The 16,109-nt window shown below is 53.9% G+C and overlaps 1 protein-coding gene across 5 annotated transcripts; it reads left to right on the top strand.

The window, feature by feature from the left end:
* Nucleotides 1-1,116: 1,116 nt before the first annotated feature.
* Nucleotides 1,117-15,098, top strand: FADS1 (fatty acid desaturase 1). 5 transcript variants are annotated; one of them, XM_032356961.1, is made up of 12 exons: nucleotides 1,117-1,420; nucleotides 3,417-3,527; nucleotides 4,289-4,486; nucleotides 5,142-5,243; nucleotides 5,350-5,478; nucleotides 8,857-8,917; nucleotides 10,239-10,315; nucleotides 11,403-11,500; nucleotides 11,702-11,798; nucleotides 12,069-12,148; nucleotides 12,257-12,382; nucleotides 12,726-15,098. In XM_032356961.1, exons 1-12 carry the CDS (start codon nucleotides 1,229-1,231, stop codon nucleotides 12,775-12,777), a joined length of 1,323 nt encoding a protein of 440 aa, XP_032212852.1. In that variant the 5' UTR covers nucleotides 1,117-1,228; the 3' UTR covers nucleotides 12,778-15,098. The 5 variants fall into 5 exon arrangements, with proteins under 5 accessions (XP_032212852.1, XP_032212851.1, XP_032212853.1 ...); XM_032356960.1 differs by lacking the exon at nucleotides 1,117-1,420 and adding an exon at nucleotides 1,497-1,687; XM_032356962.1 differs by lacking the exon at nucleotides 1,117-1,420 and adding an exon at nucleotides 1,498-1,633.
* The last annotated feature ends 1,011 nt before the right edge of the window (nucleotides 15,099-16,109 follow it).

Here is a 16,109-nt window from a genome sequence, read left to right as displayed (position 1 = left end):
GTTTGAATTTCCGCCTTGCCCCTTGCTAGCTGTGTGACAAACCACACGAGGTCTCCTGTGTCTGTAAGGCTAGTACTAGTTTCTACCTCAGTGGGTTGTTTTGAGAATTACATGAAGTCTTGTTTGTAAGACACTAACAGTGCCTAGCACATAGTAAGTGATTTATAGTGTGCTTGTTGAATAAATAAGAGAAAATTTAGCAGTAAACTCTGGGTCTCTCCATACTGCAACATGGAGAATTTAGCAGTAAACTCTGGCTGCTTCCTCACTCCTTCCTAAAGCCCAGAGGTCTGAGCCCCAAATCCCTCTACTTAAAAGGGATTTTAGGAAGGTGGGTTTAATCAAAGAATCATCCTACAAGTGGCATTTTAAAACAATAAACATTTTTTCGTGAAGGCAAACACATGCTCATAATAAAAAAATCAGAAAATATTAAAGAAAAATATAAATGACCTTGTTCCGTGGCTTCTCCTATGGCTCTGGGGTGTTTCCAGGACAAAGTAGGGATGCCTCGGCTTGAAGACCGAGGTTCTCCACACACAACCTCCCTGAAGTCAGGAGATGCTGAAGACATCCTTTTATTTAAGGATCCCAGTTAATTCAGAACAGACCAAAAATTAAAACAAAAAAGGTAAACAGAGGTAAAAACAAAGGTAAAAAGGTAAAATTGTGGGGGCATTTTCAACGTTATTTTGAGCAAAATAAAGCATTAACATGCCCCAAACCCAATTAACCATAATTATAACCGCCAAGGTTTCTCACACTGTTGTTTCCGGGCCCACAACCAGGAGCGCCTCGGTGGTTTAACAGATGGGCTAGCAAGGGCGCACCAGGGGCCTACGGACCAGTCCTCCGGGGCAACCTCGACAGCCCCTCCCCACCCCACCCACCCACCCACCCACGCGCCGCAGAGACTGCGATCCAGCCCGCGGGGCCCCCGGGAGCCATAGCCGCGAGTCGGGAAACTGAACCCAGCAGCGAAAACCCCACCGAGCCCGCGAGTGGGCGCGCCCGCCCCCATCCTACCCCGCGGGCCGGGCGGGAAGGCGGGGGCTCGCTCCCCGCGCCACGCCGCTCGACCAATGGGAGCGCGCGCAGCAGGGCTCCGTGGTCCGCGCCGCGGGTGCTGAAAACCCGGCGCGCGCAGGCCGGTCGGATCCCCGCGCACGCGAAGCCGGCGCGTGCTACCGCACCGGCCTGCAGCGCGCGCCTGACCGCCCCTGCCCCGATGGACTCCGAGACCCCCACCCAGGCGCCGGCCCCGCGCTACTTCACGTGGGACGAGGTGGCGCAGCGCTCCGGGCGCGAGAAGGAGCGGTGGCTCGTGATCGACCGGAAGGTGTACAACATCAGCGAGTTCTCCCGCCGGCACCCCGGGGGCTCCCGGGTCATCAGCCACTACGCGGGACAGGATGCAACGGTGAGCGCTGCCGGACCGCGACACGGGAGTGGGCGGGGCCGGGCGGCTGCCGCCGGAGGTCCAGTGCGCGAGGCAGGAAGTTTGGCACCCAGGGACGAGCTCACAACTCATTCGGGGAAGAGCCAGCAGGCGCCCTGCATACCCGTTGGCCACGACTTAGCACGGGATGCAAGGGCAGGAGAATGGCGGCGGAAACGGGCCGGAATCAGGACGGTGGGGATGGAGGCCGGCAACGTGCCCACACAAAGGACTGCGCCGCCCGCGCGCGTGCGTTCGGTCTCTGGCCGCGTCCTTGGTCGCCAGACGTAGGCAGACCCCAGAGCAGGACAAGCAGGGAGGAAAGGCAGCATGCAGGGAGCCGGGAACGGCGTCGCGGCTGAGGCCGAGGGAGGAGAGGGGTCAGCGGCGGGAAGAGGGAGTCTCGACCTGTCTCGGCGGGTGGGAAGGAAGCGCAGCGGGCGCCTAGGCTTCGCGTGCCCGCTTGCGAAGGGAAGCGGGAGGGAAGCGTTCTCGGGGACGGGGCCGAGGCGGGAAGCCGCCAGGTGCCCGCTGCGGTGGGAACCCCCGTACAGGGTGAAGGAGGGGCCTCACCGCCCGGAGAGGACCAACCACTGCTGGTGCACAGTGGGTCAGGGAGCGGCGTGCAGAAGGTGGGGGAGCCTGCGTCAGCTCCCGAATTCGAGAACCCGAATCATGGTGGAAGGTCACTCGGCCGCAGACCAGCGGGGTCTCCAGCTATTCGCCGCAGCGGACAGCCGTTTGCACTCCCGGGCTGTGGTTCGCATCCTTTCTGGCCTCACTATGGGGGTCAGCGCGCCATCCAGACCCAGTCTTGCTCTTCCCTTTCTAGACCACCTGCTCTCGGACGTAAAGCAACTGGCTTCTTCTGCCGTGGTTGGAGAGCAGGCGATCACCTCGTGGGACCCTGTAGAGACTTTGCTGCGCCGCGTCCCCTCCCCCTATATCGTTCCCCAGCCCGGCGGCATGACCACTTCCGCTGTCCCTACCCTCTGCCTTTGCCATCCGGGAGAGTGCCTGGGCCCACCAGAGTCCCCGTTATGTCGCAACGGAGCACAGACGTATTGGCCTGAGGGCCCGCAAACCTCCCTGCGAGGCGGCCGGGCGGAGGCGGGGGACGGGCAACGCCAGAGCTTATAGCGGTCACCCCGAGTGACCGCTCGGAAGCCGGGACTGCCGAGTGGAGGGAGGACGTGGGCTAACGCATGCGCAAATGAGGGAGGCACGGACGCGGGGTCCTCACGCCGTGTGATTTGGGGCGGGGGCTGGGGCCGGCCGCAGCGGGGATAGCGATTGGTCCAGATGTGTGGTGCCACCGGCCGCCGGCTCCGCCCCGGCTCCCGTCTCTAGTGCAGCCCACGCGTTTCTAAGGCCTGGGGCCGCGGGACCTAGCCCACCTCACAGAACCAAAATGAGTCACTCTGGGGCAGGGGGGGATCGGAGTCTTAGGGGAAATATGGAACCCTACAAGGTACAGCGGCAGAGAGAAAGAGGAGAAATGCAGGATGTCCCAGTTCGGAGGTAGGGAGTCTTCCTAATCACATTTTATGAAGAACGCTCGCTCAGAGAAGGTCTGTTAAAAGTCCCATGGGTAAAAACAGAAGTCTAGCCCCACCCACCCCTTCTAGTTATTTCTCACCTAGATCTTAAAATCTTGTGCAAAAGCTGTTCATAGACACTCCTAGAGGACAGGACAGCCCAGAGAGGTCTTTCTGTGGTCCCCCTACCCACACTTCCTATTCCTGGCTGTGGTGCCCTTTTCACTAGAACACATGCTGGGTGTTCCTGAGCTGTGCACACCTGGGAAAGGTCTTAAGCACCCTCAAAGGACAGCTGACTGGAGGGAAGTGCTGACTCTTTGAACCTGGATACAGCCTCCTTGCTAAATTGGGAGGATGGCCTCTGGTGTGAGCCCTCCAGGATCCCGGGGAGCCCCCGGCCGGCTTCCTAACCGCTGTGTCTTCTCCTATCTTTGCAGGATCCCTTTGTGGCGTTCCACATCAACAAGGGCCTTGTGAGGAAGTATATGAACTCTCTCCTGATTGGAGAACTGTCTCCAGAGCAGCCCAGCTTTGAGCCCACTAAAAATGTGAGACTCTGCTGTTTGGAGACACTTTGGTTGTTGAAGGGTAGCAGGGAGAAGGGAAGCCTAGATAAGATCACAGTTGATCACAGTCTGTAGTGTTGTTTTGTTTTGTTTTTTAAGATTTATTTTATTTGAGAGAGAGAGCAGGAGTGGGATGAGGGGCAGAGAGAGGAGATTCCCCACTGAGCAGGGAGCCTGATGCAGGGCCCGGTCCTGGGACTCAGGGACCAAGACCTGAGCTGAAGGCGGATGCTTAACCTCCTGAGCCACCCACGCACCCCCACAGTCAGCAGTTCTTGTGAAATTTTGAGGTACCTGCTTCTCCCAGTCACTGGGACACAGGTCTAAGGGAGCAGGGCTTTGAAATGCGTGGCTCTCACAAGAGTACCACCACTACCCTCATCAAGACCCATCAAACACTTAACTCCGTGTCCGCTGTAACCCCGTATAACCCGCACACATTTACGGATGAGAAAACTGGGGCTCAGGGAGGGTGAGCCACGTGGCCAAGAATCACAGTGTTAGTAAACGGTGGAGCAGGGATCTGAAGCAAGTCTTGAACTCCAAAGACCACGTGCTCTTAGACCTGACCCCACAGCACCTGTCCTCTTTCCTCCGTGTCCTGGTAGCTTTACCTAGGATTATGGACTTGCCATAGCTATCTGGGGGTAGGGGGTGCTGGAGCCAAAGAGGCCCCTTGTCTCCAGCAGTGCTGGGTTACATCCGGAAAGAATAACAGCCCCTCCCTCTCTACTCTTCTGCAGAAAGAGCTGATTGATGAGTTCCGAGAGCTACGGTCCACAGTGGAGCGGATGGGGCTCATGAAGGCCAACCATGTCTTCTTCCTGTTGAACCTCTTGCACATCCTGCTGCTGGATGTAGCTGCCTGGCTCACTCTTTGGGTCTTTGGGACATCCCTGGTGCCCTTCCTCCTCTGTGCAGTGCTGCTCAGCACAGTTCAAGTGAGAGCTCTTGGCTCGTCAAGAGCACAGCCGTGCTCAGCATCCTTGGGGAAAGGAAGCTCCTTGTGTGCCTCAGAAGGCCAAGGAGTCCAGCCCTGGGACCAGAGCAGCTGAGGATGTGGGGGAGAGTTAGTGCACAAAGACATCTTATCATCTGTGCCTTTTATTCATTCCTTGGCCACATGTGTGCCCTCGTTTTGCTCACCCAAGGGTAGCCCAAGTGTGCCAAGAGTCAAAATTCTGATTTTTCAAAAAGCTTGGCTTTTTCCTCACTACATCATTGCCCAACACACTCATAAAACTTGGGCGCTAATTATCAGAACCCATTTGCCAAGCCTGCCACTCGCCTCTGAGTTTGTCTCTCTGTCCTTTTTTGTAGTCTGGGTATTCACTCCATCGTAAGTCCTAGGACTCCCGGAGAGTTCTATGCGAACTCCTCTAGGGAAACTGAAAAAGAGGGAAAGCATAGTGATTTGCCCCATCTCTCGTATGAGTTAGTGGCAGAGCTAGAGTTAGGACCCAGGCTTCCTGACTCCTTTCCCGACATGCTCAAGGTACTGTGGCAATCGCAGGGCTAAGGCAGAGGAGCCACTGAGGTCTTTGAGAGGGAGCCTGGGCTAGTGGGCTGCTCTCAGCGCTAACCTTTCTCACTCAGGCCCAGGCCGGCTGGCTACAGCATGACTTTGGGCACCTGTCTGTCTTCAGCACCTCTACCTGGAACCACCTGCTACATCATTTCGTGATTGGCCACCTGAAGGTCAATGGGCTGGGGCGGGGCTCTTGAAACTCCAGTCAATGAAGGGTTACCTTGGGGGGATGGGGGAATGCTAGGTGTTCATACTCATGTCCCTGCTTTTCTGTAGGGGGCCCCTGCCAGTTGGTGGAACCACATGCACTTCCAGCACCATGCCAAGCCCAACTGCTTCGGCAAAGACCCGGACATCAACATGCACCCCTTCTTCTTTGCCCTGGGGAAGATCCTCTCTGTGGAGGTGAGCAGAAATATCAGTGGGAAGGTCTTGGGAGAATGGCAGCCAGCCAGAAGAGAGGGCTCTGGGGAAATGCTCACAATGCTGTCAGTAGGGGTGAGGCGCGGGGGCCAGGCTGGCTCCCAGGCAGTTGTGGGAAGCAGCAGGCAGTAAAGAAGCTGCCCAGGACAGAGTCATCTGTTCTCCCTGATGAGTGCAAGCCAACAGTTATTGCATAAAGGCACCTCATGCTGCAAAGGATCCAAACAATGATCAGATTACTGTGCAAATCTCTTGCCAGTCAAATGGGTGGTCCTCCTTGGGGATGCTTTTTAGACACTCCTATCCTGGGTAGTCACCCCCACCCCTCCACCCCTGCCCCTTGCGACTTTGATATCCTACTGTGTGCAGTCTTCCGCATCAAGGGCTGAACCCACCATCTTACTCTTCTTTGACGCCCAGTGCCTGGAACATTCATTCACTCGGTAATTCTTCCCACCCATCTGACCCCAGCCTGACTTGCAGGGTGGTCAGTGTCAGGTCTGAGTTATTCCCTGGGGTTATGAGCAAAAACTGCAGTGCAGCTACTTAAGGACGAATGCCTGAGGGTAGAGAGCTGGAGAGCTTTCGGTGAACAGAAAGCAACAGGAGGCTTTGAATGGCCAGCAGAGTTGTTGGTTAAAGTTACTTTAAAAGCCTTTGTGCCCAGGCTCTAGGCTGCGGTCTGAGTCCCATCTGGTCCCACTCCCCCGCTGTATGAGACTTCAGTGTGTCTGGAATTCAGCCGTTCAGGACTGCTCCATTCCAGGCACGAGTGAGTGCAGGGTCGGCTGGCTGTCCTCCCCCTCTGGCCAGAAGGACTCTGTGGAAAGGCTTTTACAGGATTGGCTGTCCTGGCACCAGGAGCCCCTTGTTTGAGGCTTATGCCCCACCTGTCCATAATGTCCTAATGGTCCTACCTTCTAAGCAAGGACTTGGTTTGTACACGTCCGACACTGTGTTGTGGTCAACAAGTACGAGGCTGGTCAGCCAGCCCTGGACCCACCTGTGTGGGGAATTTGTTAGAGCATCAGCTCTTGGTAGCACTTCTACTGTCACTCTACAGGGTTTAAAAAAAAAAAAAAAAGTGGGAATTTAAGTGGAAAAGAACCTTCTCACACTACTGCCTTTATTGCTTCTGGGTACTAAGGTTTTCAAGAAACTCCCATTTGCAGACACTAAATATATTAAGTGATGTAGGATCAACAGACATTTTTCTGTCTAGTTCTGAGCCAGAGGATGGGCTGCCTATTAGTAAGTGCCTTGGCTGGAGCTGCATGGCCTTTGCTTCGGCCCCTCCGGATGCTGATCCCCAGGCCGGCCCCAGGGCATCCAGTGCCTCCCGAGTCTCTGGGGGAACAAGAAAATGCAGGGGACGCCTCACCCTAAGCACAAACTTTCTGGCTCTGTCCGAGAGTTGAAACACGACAGGGCAGTTATAAGGATCATAACAGCATCTGCCATTCAAGGAGGCAGCAGCGGACAGGACTCCCTTCCATAACAGTTCCAAAACAGGCCAGTGGTCTTCCCACTCACCCCCACAAACAAGACAGGGGCTCCTCTTCTAGTTTTCCCCTTAAGGGATGGGGTGAACCTCCCCCCAACATCCAGATTATCAGCAAGCCTTGTTAATACTGTCTCCAAAACACACCAAGTGCACTGACTTCTCCCAGCTCCACGGCTTCCCAGCTCCACCCCTGTCCATCTTGGACCCTGATTCCCGTTCCAGCCTCTTCACTGCTCTCCCTGCAACTCTACCTCCCCCCTGCAGTTCATTCTTGGCTCCCACAGGCAGAGTGAGCCCTTCGAAGTGCAAAGCCAATAATGCTACAGCCGTCGAAAGCCCTCCAGTGGCTTCCCATCACCACGGGAATAAAACTCAGGCTCATTACCAAGGTCTTCCCAGGGCTTTCTATGGTCCATGGGGAAGTGGCCTTCCCTCGTTTTCAGCCTTACCAGTTCTTCTCCCCTGTTGCTTACTGTTTGCAGCCACACTGCCCCTCTTGTCCCTTAAACATCCCACGCTTTTGTGCTAGCTGTTCCGCCTGCATTGAATGCTCTTGCCCTGAATTTCTGCTTTGCCGGCCCCTTATCATTCAGGTGTCAGTTCCGATGGCAACACCTCAGAGAGACCATATCTGACCAGCGGAGCCAGGACGCCGCTCCCTCACTTTGTCCTGTCTTCCTGTTTGTAATCTGTAATTACCTTGAGTTCTGTTCACACGCTGGTCACCAGCTTCCTCTCCTCAAATCACAAGCTCCATGAGAGTAAGAACGTTCGTGTTATTCACCTCTGTATCTTCAGCACTAGAACAGGGCCTGGAACATAATAGGTGCTCAGTAAATACTTGTTGCATTCAATCAGTTAATACAGAGAGACTGCTTCATCTAGCCCAAGGTCCTTGCACAGAAGAAAGAGGAGCTGGCATTGCACTCAGGAGTACGGCGCCTCCTGTGCTCTGGGTCATCCAGTTGCCAGAACTTACTGGAACAAGAGGGGCAGAAGGAGCCATCAAGCAAGACAGCAGAGCTTTGCTGTCGTGATTTTGTGCACCCATGCTAGGCGTTCAGGCTGACTGACTTGACTGCACCAGCTCGTCTCTACAGCAGCCAGGCTTGCAAGAAATCACTACCCTTTGGGAAAAGCCTTGCCAGAACCTTCAGATTGTCAAGTTCTGTTCCTTTCCATGAATATTTGCCGGACTTGGCTTAGCATGCAAGGGATTTTATAAAGTTCAAGTTGTAGTCAAGAGACCACAAGAGGGTCTGGATGGATGGATGTAGAGGGAATACTGGCCTGTGTAGGGTTATAAATGGTTGTCTGTGGTCAGCTCAGTTGGCCGAGTGTCCAACTGTTGATTTTGGCTCAGGTCATGATCTCAGGGTCCTGGGATCAAGCCCCCAGTCAGGCTCTGTGCTCGGTGGGGAGTCTGCTTGGGATTCTCTCCCCGTCCCCGCTCCCCGCTCACTCTTTAAAATAAGTAAACAAATCTTAAAAAAAAAAAAAAGAAAGTACTAGATGGGGAAAGGGCGAGGATGTGGAGAGGCCTGGAAACCTTGTGACATAAGTTTCGATGAACATGAGGTGTCCTGAGGACCTGCAGACTGTTGTGCTCGTGCCTCGTGTGGGCAGCGACCACAGAGCTGTAGGCCATGGTGTGTGCGCCTGGCCCATCCCGGCCAGGGCCTCCCCGCGCCGGGCGCTAGGGGCAAGGCCTGGCCTGCAGGAGCAGTCTAACAGCAGCCACAAGCTCACCCTGGAGTAGGCCCAAACTCCTGAGCAGGGAAAAGCCAGGCTCACAGCAGGAGGGGAATGGGGCGACTGGTCTGCGGTTACTGATTTCTTTGCGCTTTTCCTCACAGCTTGGGAAGCAGAAGAGAAAGTACATGCCGTACAACCACCAGCACAAGTACTTCTTCCTGAGTGAGTGCTTCTTCCTGAGTGCGCATCCGGCACAGGGGACTCTCTCGGGATGGGGTCGCTGAAGGGATGTGAGGAAGAAATGACTTTCTGAAGGATTATGCTATTTCCAGTAAAGACTGGAGGAAGCACCCTGTCTCTGACTGGGTTCCTCGCTGCGCAGGAGCAGATTACCATCTCAGCTGAGCGAAGTTTCCAGGCTAATGTTTGGTCAAGGATCATGTGTAGCCAGGGCCAAGGAGTTCTTCCACAGGAGCACTGTGTGGTCCGGGGCAGCCATCTAGGGTAAACCTTAGAGCCTGAGAAACAGACTTGGGCCGAGACGACTCCGTGGAGCAGTCCAGCACCCAGGGGGGTAAAGGCAGACGTGGCTGTCGGAGGACTGGCCTCAAAAGGAAGTGGAGAGGCTGTTAGAGCTGAAAAGGAGGACATTTCTGTGGTTGTCTTACGCTCTCTCTGAAGAATGCTCTATATTCCTTGCTTTTCAAAGTCTTCATCATGCCTAAAATTTGAGTTTTCTATTTCCCATAAAAATTCAAATTTTTAAAGGAAGGGAAAGGAGGGTTCCACTGATCCGATTTTAGTTCAAAGGAATTTATCCTAACTAACTGCCTGTTATGAACTATCATTCCTGGAGAAAGGGGGCCGGGGTAGAAGGGTAGAGCAGAAACGTCTGGAAGAATTTTACAATCCGTGGCCCATCAGGATAGAGGAGTCGTAGGTGAGCACGGTCCTGCGGCGGTTTAGGGAGCGTGAGGACCGTGCCGAGAAGGGATACAGAAAAGGAAATGGCACAGCATTAGTTGGGGACCCCTTCTTCGACTCCCAGCGTTCTGAGAAGCCCGTCTGCCCCTTCCCAGGCCTGCCGTGCAGGGCTTCGTGTTGGGCGGTGCCAGCTCATTTTCCTAGTCCGAAGAAGTCAGCTTTCAGCCCATGAAGCCTCAGCAGGGCCCCCTGCTCCCCTCTCTTTACCGGCTCATCAGAGCAGCGGGGAACACAGGGGGGGTGAGCGCGAGGACAGGCCGCAGGGCGGGTTCTGTGCATGGAGCTCGAGTTTCCCCAGCTGCCTCGTTCCCCTGGAAGAGAATGTCCCTCCCACCTTCACTCTCCTGGCATCCTCGTGGGAGGTCTTGCCTTCTTCAGACTTGCATTCCTGCCCACCTTCCGGGCCTGCCGGTTGCAGTGGAGCGAGGAAAGCCAAGGCAGCTGGAAGGGGCTGCAGGAAGAGGTGGCGGGGGGCAGCCCCAGGCCAGAGGCCACCCCTCTGGCGCGAAACTGCCCTCCTGCTGCTCACACCCCCTCCCTGTCTCCATTTCCTTCGCAGTTGGGCCCCCAGCCTTGCTGCCTCTCTACTTCCAGTGGTATATTTTCTATTTTGTTATCCAGCGGAAGAAGTGGGTGGTGAGTATCCATGGCCCCCAAGTTCCACATCCTTTGTGTTCAGAATCCTGAGGGAAGGGGATGGGGGTTCTGCAGAGGAAAGCTCACGGAAATTTACTCCAGGCCTAACGGAGAGCAAAGTTAATAGAACCGAACACAGACCTTCCTTGTCTCTAGGTGTACGACCTGGACTCAGAAGACAGCCTAACTCCCAAACCCCTAATTCTTTTTTTTTTTTTTTCTTTTTTAAGATTTTATTCATTCATTCATGAGAGAGAGAGAGAGAGCACGCACAGGCAGGGGAAAGGGCAGAGGGAGAGGGAGATTATCTCTCGAGTAGATTTGGTGCTGAGCACGGAGCTCCAGGCTCAGGCCCACGACCCTGAGATCATGAGCTGAGCCGAAACCAAGAGTCGATGCCCAGCTGACTGAGCCCCCCAGGCGCAGCCCCCCCCCCCGCAGCCCCACGGCCTGTTTCATTCAGCTGGTACCTCCTGAGGTTCTTGTGCTTGGCATAAAGCCAGGAGCCAGGATTTCGGGTGGGGAAGAGGTAAATGCAGAAGGTTCTGGGATTCTAAAATGGCCCTGCCCGCTCCTGGCTAGATGAGAGGCCTCGGAAAAGGCTTCGCGAAGTCACTTCTGCAGCTGGCCTTGGAGGGTGGGCAGACGTGGGGTCGGGGGAGGATGGGCTCTGAGCAGAGAAGCTGGGGAGTGAGGGGCAGTTTGGGCCACTTGGACGTGTTGTGGACTCGTGTCAGGGGAGAGCTGTGATGCCGAAGGAGTGCTGGCGCAGGGCACCGGCCCAGACCGAGCTGCCATGCGGGGAGACTGATTTGGCAGCTTGATGAAGGCATAAAGAATGTTGATGGGCTGGGAGGAGCTGGAGGCCTTGGCACCTGGGAAGGAAACAGGCAGGGCAGACCGGAGGCCACCGCAAGGAATGGAGGGAAGGCCCGAGATACTGCAGGACTGGGTCCATGAAGAGAAGCTGCCGGGGACAGTGTTCCAGTCTGGGTCCCTGGCAGAGGCGCTGTACCAGGCAAGCGGGTGAAACCAAAGGGAGGAAGTGCTTCGTGCCAGTCACTGCGCGGTCTGCCTCTCCCGGCAGGACTTGGCCTGGATGATCACCTTCTACGCCCGCCTCTTCCTGACCTACGGGCCGTTCCTGGGACTGAAAGGCGTTCTGGGCCTTTTCTTCGTGGTCAGGTACTATTTGCTGGGGAAGGAGCCATGGCAAAGAAAAGCCGATCTGTGGGAAAAACGAGTCTGGTCTGGGGGCCGCGCTGGGGCTTTAGGCACCAGGGGTGTCTCGGGTGTTGGCCTGGGAAGATGTCCAGGCCAGAGCTGTTACCCGAGGGAAAAGAAGTCTGACTTGTACTGTTTTTGTCTGTGTGCCGTATCCACCAGGTTCCTGGAAAGCCACTGGTTTGTGTGGGTCACACAGATGAACCATATCCCCATGCACATTGATCACGACCGGAACATGGACTGGGTCTCCATCCAGGTAAGGGACGGTCACTTGGAAGACCTGGGATGACACAACTCATGAAAAGGGTGAGTGGGCCCCGATGCAGGCAAGGGGCTGGGGCAGTTAACAGCAAAAGTCCCCAAACAGCACTGCCTCATTGGCTTGAAGCTTCACTCCTGCCATCACGTGGCGTGACCAGGGACGGTCCCACACTCCCTCTTCTCAGCCAGCTTTGCCTGGAGGAGGTTGCGTTGGCCTTTCCATCTGGTACCCAGAGCCACACTCTCCCCTGCCCTCTTCCCCCAGCTCCGTGCAACGTGTAATGTCCACAAGTCTGCCTTCAATGACTGGTTCAGTGGCCACCTCAACTTCCAGATAGAGCACCAGTAAGTAGGGAGACCTGAGAAGCAGGGTCCTTGGGAGGGTCCCTGCGGGGAGAGTAGGGAGGTTGAAAGAGTGGAGTAAAGCCACTGACTGTCCCGTTCTCCCTGAAGTCTTTTCCCCACAATGCCTCGACACAATTACCATAAAGTGGCTCCCCTGGTGCAGTCCCTGTGTGCCAAACATGGCATAGAGTACCAGTCCAAGCCCCTGCTCTCCGCCTTCGCCGACATTGTCTAGTGAGTACCTGAGCCTGGGAAGATGGCTGGTAGGGTGGAAAGAGGGCAGGCAGTGGGGTGGGTGATGTGTGGGGTGGGAGCAACAGGCAGGTTTCCCAGTCTTCTGGAATGGACAAGAGGTGGGATGCTCTGTTGGTCCTGTGGCCAAGGCAAGCCTTTGTTCCCAGTGCCATGGCCCAAGCTATTTCTCAGAAGCAAAGGGTAGGAAAGGGGCCATAGGCCGTGGAGATCAGCGTCCATTCCCCTATAAGAGCCTCACCACTCCATGTTTTAGGGTGGTTGGTTTGGCTTTCGGCCCTGGCTCTGCTCTCTTTCACTTCCTGCTCCCATCTTGCCCCCACAGCTCACTGAGGGAGTCTGGGCAGCTCTGGCTAGATGCCTATCTTCACCAGTAGAACAGCTGCCCCATCTGGAAGAGATGCCGGTCTTCAATGATAATACAAGCCCATCTGGGAGATGGTTTTTCTGGCACCAAGGCAGAGGGGAGCTTGAGGGAAAATGCCACTGTAATTATAATATTCAGAGGGGGTGGGTTTGAGGAGATAAAGGCTCAACTCAAACCCCTCCCCTTTATCTTCCAGGCACAGACATAAGACCCAAAGAGGGAGGGGTGGAGCTATTGGGGCAGAGATGTAAGTTTCCTTTCCTTTTTCCAGTTTGGCAGAAACTGATGCTTGGTGAGCAAAGAGGGAGTCCGAGGGTGTTGGAAGAATAGGGGGACCTACCAAGCCCCAAAATCAGTAAGAGATTTAGCATTAAAATTCCAGCCAGGAAAGGGGTGAGCCCATCTCACTGGTCCACTTCTCAGTGCCTTCCCCACCCACTACTGTCTGAGAAGACAGAGCAGCTGAACCTTCTGAGCAAGACTTATATTTGAGGCCTGGTGTAGTGCGCTGCCTGGGAGACTCAGCGCACTCTACAGCTAGGTGGGACCTAGGTCTGCCTCAGCCTCCTGGAGAAGCAATTTTCCCACTTCTAGAAGCAGGCAGAGCAAAGCCAGGACTGTGTTGCTGGAGACATCTGACTTTGAAGGCTCCTGGCATTATTAATTTTGAGCTTATGTTCCACCCGGGGAGCATTAGGTCCTAGGTCTTGCCAAAATAGCAAGGAGAGTTAAGTGGTCATTCAAAATCCTCTCCACCTTGGGGTCACCTCTTATAATCACCACCCAAGGAGCAACACACTTTTAGGATGTAGAGTCTATTTCTTGATTCTTAGCCACAAACAACTGAACAGACGGGACAACTTCATCTCCTCCCTAGAAACAAATGGAGGTTCCCAGTGGTTTCCCTCTGTCTTCCTACCTGTAAGTCCAAGTTTAATAAAGTAGTCAGCACAAGTGACCACATTGGGAGACTCTAAATTATCAGTCAGGAGGAAACCACAAAATTCAGTCCTAAAGAATATAGGGGTTGCTAAGAAATTTTCTAAATTTCTTAATTAGAAATTAAGAAGCAATTTCTTTTTAATTTCTTAGAAATTTCTCAGAAGAAGCAATGTATTGCTTCTGAGTAGGAACAGTGAATTAAATATAATCACTTCACAGTCCTAAACCAGAGATAGGAAGATAAAAACAGTTTGTGAACTATGAACTCTTCAAGCGTCTTCTCACCTGGACACCAGGTAGGAATTTAAGATAATCTCTTAAAAAGCCTCCCCGCCTAATACTGAAATACAGTCTTTTACAAAAATCTTCTGGTTCTTAAAAGGTAACGACAACAAAAGAATGTGCCCAGTAGTCTTTGCCTTAAGCCCCAGGGCTTGTCCTCTGCATTCACAGCCGCTGCCCCACAGTCACAGCTTCGCCTAGCAGGTGAGGGCGTGGTTTACCTGTCCGACAGCACCTACTCTAAGCATATTGCGCATTTTGGATCCGGAAAGGAGGAAACTCAAACTAGAAGGAAAAAGCAGAGCCATAGTTGAGTTGAGGCCTCGTTTAGTTGTGGGAGAGAACAAAGGTCATCTGGAAGTGAGCTGCAGTGGGGTTCGAACACCCCCGTGGAAAGGCTGCAGGGACGACTTCAGTGGTTTGTCAAAACACAGATTAAAGAGACAACACGAGGGCAGGACAGGGTGCAGAAGAGTTCAGCTCTTCTCCATTTGTGCAGGACTTGGATTGAAACAACCTGGATAGAAAGACTAGAAGCAGGACTGAAAAGTTCTACTTTCAGTGGCTTCCTCCCACTGAGAACAGGTGCTGATCCTGCCCCATCCCTCTGGTCGCTACTTCCCAAGGTTTAGGGAGTCCTGTCACCAGCTTGTCCGGCCACCTGGCCGCCAGCCGGGGCAAACCCAGCATGGCTTACTGAGCCAAGCCCAGGTCCTCAACGCGTTTCAACCACTGTGGCCTTCTCTCCTTAACCTAGACTAGAGTGGTCTACATGGCCACAGAGGGACACACCAGCGACAAAAAGCCTCAGGCTGTTTTAACAGTGCGATGAGTGATCTCAAATCCAAGCAGTGACCTGAGAAAACAAGCTTTAAGAGGACAAGTCACCTCCAGTCACAGAGTGTGGCAAAACTAACATCTGAACTCCGTGTCTTAGAATTCTAGAACCTCCACGTTTATCTTTGTTACTCTCATCTTCCCACCACGTTACTGGAAGCACTTTCTTTAGCTGGCCCCCACACCTGCATCCTTTTTGTGTGTGCCAATTTTGTTATCACATCCAGATGAGGTAAAGCTGAAAAATAAAGTTAATTTTGACCAAATGAAGGCTATTCTATTCACTTGTCGTAATCCACGATTTTCTTCTGCACATGCCAATGGGACTCCCTGTGCCTGTGCTGTAAGTTACTACCTACCTCGGTGGCTGGAACTTTCCGACCAGGAGTTCCCAAACGGACTCTCCTTTGCACGAGGCCTTTGGGCAGAGGAGCAGCAGGACCCTCCGAAGGGACACCAAGGCACAGGTAGACCATGGCAAGGAGATAGCAAGCCAGCCCCTTCTCAGGACCCCCCTATGTTCAAGTGCTCACTCCCCACAAACACTAGTCAGGGGCACATGTGTCTCCTTTCATGAGACAACACCCTCACCCTTTTGCCCTTGTTTCTAGCCTCAATACAGAGGGTCCCTAAAAGTCTCTTGTTTTGCCTGAATCTTTCTCTGCAGGTGCAGTGCTTCAGAGCTGGACTACAATGCCTTTTTTTTTTTTTTTTAAGATTTTATTTATTTGACAGAGAAATCACAAGCAGATGGAGAGGCAGGCAGAGAGAGAGAGAGGGAAGCAGGCTCCCCGCTGAGCAGAGAGCCCGATACGGGACTCGATCCCAGGACCCTGAGATCATGACCCGAGCCGAAGGCAGTGGCTTAACCCACTGAGCCACCCAGGTGCCCCTACAATGCCTTTTTAACCTCAGTCTTGCTAGGACAGCTCCCTTTGAGCAAGAGCATTAGAACATGCTAGGTAAAAATTTGCAGAACTAGTCTTGCCTGCAGTGTGCAGTAGTTAATCAACTAGAAAAGACCAGACAACTCAACTTGAAAAAACAGGAGGGGCATCTGGGTGGTTCGGCTGGTTAAACATCTGCCTTTGGCTCAGGTCATGATCACTGAGTCCTGGGATCAACCCCCGCCCCCCATCAGGCTCCCAGCTCAGTGAACAGTCTGCTTCTCCCTCTGGCCCTCCTCTACCCTGCTCTTGCACACATGCGCTCTGTCTGAAATAAATCTTTTTTAAAACAGATTTTATTTATTTGAGAGACAGCATGAGAGGAGAGAAACTC

This window comes from Mustela erminea, chromosome 9, assembly GCF_009829155.1.
Source record: "Mustela erminea isolate mMusErm1 chromosome 9, mMusErm1.Pri, whole genome shotgun sequence".
In the NCBI taxonomy this organism is placed as follows: Eukaryota; Metazoa; Chordata; class Mammalia; order Carnivora; family Mustelidae; genus Mustela; species Mustela erminea.
This window is presented reverse-complemented; position numbering and strand designations above follow the sequence as displayed.

Excerpts from the sequence above, each read along its gene's own strand:
- FADS1 (XM_032356961.1), top strand. The coding sequence starts at position 1,229 with ATGGACTCCGAGACCCCCACCCAGGCGCCGGCCCCGCGCTACTTCACG. Across the intron at positions 5,479-8,856 it reads GGAAGATCCTCTCTGTGGAG|CTTGGGAAGCAGAAGAGAAA; the intron begins GTGAGCAGAAAT and ends TTTTCCTCACAG. Across the intron at positions 11,501-11,701 it reads GGCCTTTTCTTCGTGGTCAG|GTTCCTGGAAAGCCACTGGT; the intron begins GTACTATTTGCT and ends CGTATCCACCAG.